Source organism: Xyrauchen texanus, chromosome 43, assembly GCF_025860055.1.
Source record: "Xyrauchen texanus isolate HMW12.3.18 chromosome 43, RBS_HiC_50CHRs, whole genome shotgun sequence".
Lineage (NCBI taxonomy): Eukaryota > Metazoa > Chordata > Actinopteri > Cypriniformes > Catostomidae > Xyrauchen > Xyrauchen texanus.
Genome location: NC_068318.1, coordinates 5,805,964 through 5,813,893, shown reverse-complemented (window position 1 = coordinate 5,813,893; position 7,930 = coordinate 5,805,964). Strand labels below are relative to the sequence as shown.

General features: G+C 38.7%; 1 protein-coding gene across 1 annotated transcript in view; it reads left to right on the top strand.

Moving 5' to 3' along the window:
• The first annotated feature begins 6,226 nt into the window (after positions 1–6,226).
• The window catches only part of LOC127636074 (NACHT, LRR and PYD domains-containing protein 3-like), a 75,254-nt gene continuing 73,550 nt past the window's right edge, over positions 6,227–7,930 (top strand). The window contains 3 exon segments of the mRNA XM_052116453.1: positions 6,227–6,640; positions 7,060–7,140; positions 7,770–7,877. Of these exon segments, the coding sequence (XP_051972413.1) occupies positions 7,088–7,140; positions 7,770–7,877 (161 nt within the window). The 5' untranslated portion in view covers positions 6,227–6,640; positions 7,060–7,087.

The window sequence follows — 7,930 nt, the reverse complement described above, 5'->3', positions numbered from 1 at the left end:
TTTGTAGTTCTTTTGGTTATTTTAGTCATTGTAGTTCTGTTTTTATCTCCTGAGAGAATACTTACTATATCAAAGTTGACTATGTGATCATTTAATGTCACTACTGAAATATTTCTTGTATTTGCATATCTGCTACAGACATACAGACGTAAAGGAAAAGTTCTCCCAGAAATGATCGTTCTCTTATGATTTAATCCCCCATATGCCGCATCAAACATGTGCAACTTTATTTCTTCTGTGCAACACAAACGAATGACTGTTTTACCATTTACATCATTGAATCATTCATTCCTCCATTCTGTCTGTCACCCAGTGCTGACATGTTCTTTCATGTCCTTTTGCTTTTAGGATTTTGAACAAGTTTGTGCAGCGGTCAGTTTAGATCTAATACATGCACTTGAATCATGTTTAACTGTTTATCAAGACAAGATCAGCATTTCATATGTCATTGAACACAAACTAATACTTTAATCTGTCAGACTGAATAATAAACCTTCAGGACTGTGTGAAATGTAGATTTTTTCAATGCATTGCCATCTTTATTTGAACCATGTCAATATTGATCCTTAAATCCAGAGATTGATCTTTTACTCCATGTGCAATCCTCTACAATGTAAGTAAATCACATTACTTCACACTATGTGACTAAAAATGTCTTTGATTTACAACTGGCTGGTAAATGTTGAGATTTAATTCAGCAGTGATTGAATAGTTTAGTGGTGAAGAAGTTCAGCAGCGAGATCCTTAATTCGTCCAATTTATAAATGATTTCATGAATTCATTCATTCATAGACTCATTTCTTCATACATTGTGCAAGTACTACATCAACAGTGGCACATGACAGACTAATCGTTTTTATTGCCTTTATGGTTTTAAGAGAACAAAGTAAATGCTCTGCACATATATAGCGCCTTTTTAAGCCTTAACAGTATTCAAAGCGCTTTACACTGCGTCTCATTCACCCATACACACACACACATTCATACACCAATGGCAGCAGAGCTGCTATGTAAGGTGCTAGCCTGCCATTGGGAGCAACTTGGGGTTCAGTGTCATGACACTTCGGCATGTGGAGTCGTGTGGGCCGGGATTCTAACCACCAACCCTGCAATTAGTGGCCGACCTGCCCTACCAACTGAGCCACAGCCACCCAAAATGATTGATTTATTACATGAAACAATAAAAAAATGTCCGGGTCCTCTGTAACGCAAAGGCAGCTTTTCAACCTTTTGAGCACAATATGTCATTAGTGTGCACCATGTTGAAAAGCTTTGAGTAATGAACCATTTAACGATACAGTTGAGGGGAAAGCTTCATTTCACCGTCACTAATTAAAAACACCTGCCTAATATTGAGGAAGTATGGAATCATTGTCCTGGTGTATTTGGATCTCTCTGAGCCTTTTTTCTGTAGCTGGTAGGTTTGCCATCACAGAGTCAACATATAAATGAATGTCTTCCTCTGAGAGCCCCACTGCTGCACTGCTAATGGGAGCGCTAGATAACACACCCGCTGTTGCAATGTTTTTGCTAGCATCCGCCGAAACGACTGTTTTCCTGTTTGAAGCACACAACGCCAGACCAAGGGGTGTGGTCAGTTCCTCTTTAATTCTCTCAAAGGCCTGCTGCTGTTGTGCCCCCCAGACCCACATGTTTGACTTTTTCAATAAGTCTCTGAGTGGATGTGTCTTCTCTGCCAAATGTGGCAAGAATTTGCCAAGGTGATTGATCATCCCTAAAAACCGTCTACATGGTTCTTTCATGGCTTTCACTGCCGCCACCTTGTCTGGATCTGCACTCACCCCTGATGCCTCAATGATTTGTCCAAGAAACTTGATTTTTTCCTTTGAGAACTCACATTTTTCATTGAGTGTGACTCCAGTCACCTGAAGTCGTGAGAGCGTCCTTCACAGCCTGTCATCATGCTCACTTTGTGTTGATCCCCAAATGAGCACATCGTCCATCTGGCAAAGAATACCTTCCAGTCCTAAAATAACGAGCGTTCGTAAAGTTGACCATAAAAGCTTTAAGGAATAGTTTATGGCAAGCTGCTTTAGCTTTTATTCATTCGCAGAATATGAACTGTTGATATCAACAATTAAGTTTCACTAGTTAGAATGCTAATTCTTAATATCAATCATTACATTTTTGCTAGTGGAATCAAATCACTTTATTGTCACACATGTACACAAGTGCAACAGTAGGTGAAATTCTTGTGTGCAGCTCCGAGCAACACAGCAGTCATGACAGTGACGAGACATATACCAATTACAATAAGCAACATACTTACACAAAACAATTTACATATCAAATGTACACATACTTACACAACAACAATTTACATATCAAATGTACACATACTTACACAACACAATAATTATATACAATGTACAGTAACAATACACACAATATACAATACAGAATATACAATAAGTAAGAGTATATGAAATATATATATATAATAGTTGTATTGTGGAGAATATATTTGACAGTCCAGTGTGAGATTATAGGTTAATAAAGTGCAGTGCTAATTATTGATCCTGATAGATCAAGTGTTCAACAGTCTGATTGCTTGAGGGTAGAAGCTGTCATGTAGTCGGCTGGTGCGGGTCCTGATGCTGCGATACCGCCTGCCTGATGGCAGCAGTGAGAACAGCCCATGACTCGGGTGGCTGGAGTCTCTGATGATCCTCCGAGCTTTTTTCACACACCGCCTGGTATATATGTCCTGGAGGGAGGGAAGCTCACCTCCGATGATGTTCCTGGCAGTTCGCACCACCCTTTGCAGGGCTTTGCAGTTGTGGGCGGTGCTATTGCCGTACCAGGCGGTGATGCAGCCAGTCAGGATGCTCTCTACAGTACTGGTGTAGAACTGTGTGAGGATGTGGTGGTTCATTCCAAACTTCCTCAGCCGTCTCAGGAAGAAGAGGCGCTGGTGAGCCTTCTTCACAACGGCCTCAGTGTGGACGGACCATGTGAGGTCCTCAGTAATGTGGACACCAAGGAACTTGAAACTGCTGACTCTCTCCATCGGTGCTCCATTAATGGTGATGGGGCTGTGTTCTCTGTCTTTCTTCCTGAAGTCCACAATAAGCTCCTTGGTTTTACTGACGTTGAGGGAGAGGTTATGCTCCTGACACCAGCGTGTCAGAGTGTGCACCTCCTGTCTGTAGGCTCTTTCATCATTGTCAGTGATCAGACCTACCACCATGTGTGTGTGTGTGTGTGTGTGTGTGTGTGTGTGTGTGTGTGTATAGTGATATATTGAGTGCAGTGAATCCAATGAAGGTCCTAGGGTATGGAGTTGTTAGCGGTTCAGCAGTCTGATAGCCTGAGGGAAAAAGCTTTGATGGCTGGAGTCTCTGATGATCCTCCTTGCTTTTTGTAGTGAGAGAGAGAGAGAGAGAGAGTGTCACAAATCATTATAAATAGTTTCTTCAACTTATTAAAATATCTTACTTTACTGCAACTATCTGTTTCTGATTCTTTATCATATTTATAGTGTGTGATTTATAAAATACCTTATAACCTTCATCACATATTTAGATTTTGGACGTCTGGTCACTTTATATCTTATATCAGAATATTATATTACTGTTAAGCCTACTATGAATATTAAAATACGCCGAACCATGTGTCCTGTATCATAACTACATGAATGACATTTGCAGCAAAATGTCATTCAGTGAGGTATGATTAATTAAATGCGTTGACAGTTCATTGCACCTGCCATACAGATTACACTGAGTGGAGCGGGTGACCGGTCTAAGATGGCGGCGCTGTGGCTCGTCCGCGCCAGTAGGCAGTAGCGGTCGATAGGGTGTCTATCTATATGATGTCTATGGTATCTACTCAATTCACTGATGACGTAGAGATTTTTGATCACGTGTCACTTAAGGTGTGGTTATGAGTGTATCAGATGACCCCTCCCCCTTTGCAATACAGGGCACCAGTTCAGAATACTATTTTAAGAACTAATTTAAGAACATTCCCAAAAGAGCTGTAATGGAAACTAGAGGGTGCTGGTCAGCAGATTTATCTGAAGGATTTGTAAGAGTCTGGACAACAATTAGAGTCTTTTGATCAGCAATACAATGAAGACACATTTGTAATTAAATGAAGGAAATATATTATCAATAGATATGCAAGAGTAAATACCACAGCGATTAATAATGCTAATATGATATGCAATGCTAAAGGATCATAAACTAATAACCAAAAGATAAATACTGAATTAAACATTAAAACAAATAAATGATATGAACACAGAATGGATAAATGCAATGCTGTTGAACTGAATTTAGCAATGGGAGAGAATTGCATGGAATTGCTCCTTTTAGGAATCCACCTAATGGCTCTGGCAAAATGGTGTTACATAATGCTTATTTATCATTAAACATATAATATACGTATTATTTCTAACAAGCTGACCCCTGGTAACTGTTATCTAAGCAAGTTAACATATGCTGCAGGTATAAACTAAAGCCATGGTCTCTAGAAAGAGGTTGGGTAGCCATGGTGGTGCTCACCCTAGTGTGGAACTCATTTGCATAAAGTACAGTGTTAAAACAGTGTCTTTCATGTTTTACCCATGGATTATTTATTTACCAAACCTCTTTCAAATGATTAAAAGCATCGTATGGAACAGATAGAGAGCAAACACGATTAGAAACAGTTAAGTCATCATCTATGCAATTGTTTATCTTTTAATAGGTCTGTCCCGTGAACTGTTGTGTTAAGTACCCATACAAAAGGTAATGCAACCAGTCATAATGCTCTGCACGGTGCATGTGTAGAACAATCGGTGGTTTTGCTCATCCCAAACTTCCTCAGTGGTCTCAGAAAGAAAATAAGCTATTGCGCCTTCTTCACTACGGCCTCTGAGTGGACGGACAATGTGAAGTCGTCAGAGCTGTGAATGGTAAAGACCCTCTCCATCGGTGCTCCATCGATAGTGATGGGGCTGTGTTCTTTGTCCTGTCTCCTGTTGTCCACATATTCTAGGAGTGTATTCTGACATATTTGCACATTATATTTAAGGCAGTTACGATTTGAAGATGGCAGAAATTCAGACTGGCCAGCACCAGCATTGATCTGGATAAAGTCAGTGTAGATTCTGTATTTAAGTCAATCTGCATATACATTATTAATCCTTCTGCCGACATCTTATATATGCATGCAACAAATACATGTTAAAGGTGGAATATCATCAGGTCACATGAGTTTTGAACATTAAAAAATACATAATATAATATTTTCAAAATCGAAGAGGTGTACGGTGTTATAAGTGTTTGTTAATATATAACAGGTGGTGTGACATCATCAGGTCACATGACCAGGAAGTTATATGGATTTGAAAATAAAAGTAAATAAAAACAATAAAGTTACAATTCTAAAGAAAAAAGAAATTTTAGGTGGAATTGTGTTATGTATACATGTGCTATAGGAGGTCTGACATGCATCTATTTCTGTTAGCTATAAGTTAAATGAAATTTCTGCTATTACATTGTTATAACATCATTACGTATCCTAGGGAATAAGCCATTTATGGCTTTAAATGTTGGATTTTTTCTACCATATATTTCTGCTTAACTTGTTTGACGATATTAAGTTACATCTTGATAAAGCTACACATGTTTTATAGCCACAGAGTAATCTGTTTTTCACCGGCCTTAGTCTGTTTCACACTTTAGAGACACTCCCTAACTTTACCTGCCGAATGTCTAACGAATGTCCAATATAAAAACAACTTTACCGCACTAAGAGATGATTTATTGATGGAGATATTTATGATAATGCTGAGAATACAAAGAGTTGTAATTAATGTACAGTTGTGTTGGGTTGCTGCTGATGTTGGTGTGGAGGGTGATGAGATAGCAGATGCGATGAAAAGAGAGTTGAAATTAAAGGACAATGAAATAATGAAAGTTTGGAAAAGATGAGGCCAAATGGAAGAACGGCAGTGAGGGAATCGTAGCAGAAGAAGTGGGACACAGATAGCAAACAGAAATCAATTAAGCTGAAGACTTTGACACAGAACATAAGATATAGGCTTGTTTATCGTTTGTTTTTTGAGTAAACTGAAGTACATAAAGTCCTGATGTCCCAACGTTTGAAAATGGATCTTTTTGAAAACGCCGTTTTGCTGTAGTGTGGACTGTGAAAACGGATGCTTTCGAAAACGATGACGCGTTTCTAGTCATGTGACACATTCAGTCCAAAACAAGATGGCGAACGACGTTGTATCTGGGCTACTCTCCAGTTTGATGGCGTTGTTCAAGATTAACGTCAGTTTGTAAATACTTCATCTTACATTTCTTCAAATGAGACGGGATGTTTATTCGCAGTTGTTCAGCGGCGGAACGCGAGGACAGTTTCAAAGAGGCGGAAGTAAATAAACGCCTGAACTTGTGTTTCCGGTTTCAAGTAAAACTCCGCCATTAAACTCCGAGAAAGAGAAAGTGAAACTAGTAAAACAGGATCCATTTTGTGACGCAGGAACTTACACTTACAGAAACTGAGAAAAAGTTTGACAGTTTTTGTTCCACTGAATCGTCTGAAACAATCAATAAATTCATTGTGAAGTATTTTGTAGGTGATATTCTAGTCAGTAAAGAGGAACATCAACAGTTCTTGACAGGTGAGTACTGAACTGCTGCTAAACAAACCAAAACTCACAAGACAACAATAATAAACCTTTCAAACTATCAGCTACAGTAAGACATCTAACAGATATCTAAGTATTAATCACAGCAGAACAAACAGATACTGAGACTTTTGCTCTTTTATCTGAATTGTCAGTATGTGTTCAGTTTCTTTGGCACTGAAATGTTATTTCTTCTATTGACTTGAAACGTTGCTTTGTTTTCTTCTGTTGAGTCTTCTGATGTTTTCTCTTTATGCTGGTGTTTAACATGTCATAAAAGCTGACAGTCTGCAATTGAACCTCATTGATTCATTTCTAATGGAATATTCTAGAGGACAAATAAAAACAAATATGTGTCAGTATTGAACAAATAAACACGTCACAAATATAGATGATGTCCCGTTTGTTGACAGGTGTTCAGTGGACTGTTCAGATGATGTCATGGACTCCACAAAGGATCTCAGTGGACAGACAGACACAGGGAAGTTCAAGAGGTCAGAGGATTTCAATGCTTTAATAAAATACACTGATAGATATTTCTGATATGCTGCACAACACTACAGTATAAAAACACTGAGGAGAAATGAGAACAGACTGGATTATCTCAAGTATAAACATGTGAAACAGCTTTAGGGTAAAGTGAGATCTACAGTCAGATGACAGTGAGACCGGTTTGATTCAGTCACAGACAGAACTGGAGAAATGTACATTATTTAGGATTGGGGTCAAAGGTCATTTGTGTGTATGTTTCTCCTGTAAATGTGAATTTGATGATTTAATTCTTGTGAAAACAGTTTTTCAGAAAGCTGCACATTGCATTGTATAGTGTACATCAATTCTGTGCATTTATTAATAAATAAATTTGAACCTCTTCAAGTGAGTTGAGTCACTTAGGGTTGGTAGCAGTGGTCACTCATATTCTCTAAGTGACCACTGCTACTAAAATAATAAATCTCGATTTCAATGATAAAATAACACTGAAAACATTGGAAAGGAACATGTTACCCCCTTGAAGAAGAGAGAAATATTGGGAAGAGTAAAACTGAGAAACTGATGAGAGGAAAAGAGTGTTTGTGAGAGTTTGTAGTTTTTAAAACAGTGTTTAATTGCTGTTGTGTTTTAGTGTCATTCATGGAGAATCTCCTGAATCCAGCTGTGTGTCCATGAAGAGTGACCGGTCAATGGATGCTCCACTTAGATTCAGTTCAGGAGCCCCTTGTGCTGATGTGAGGTGAGGACTCTCATGTTGACTGACAGTATGAACGTGTACACCACAGTCTGAGG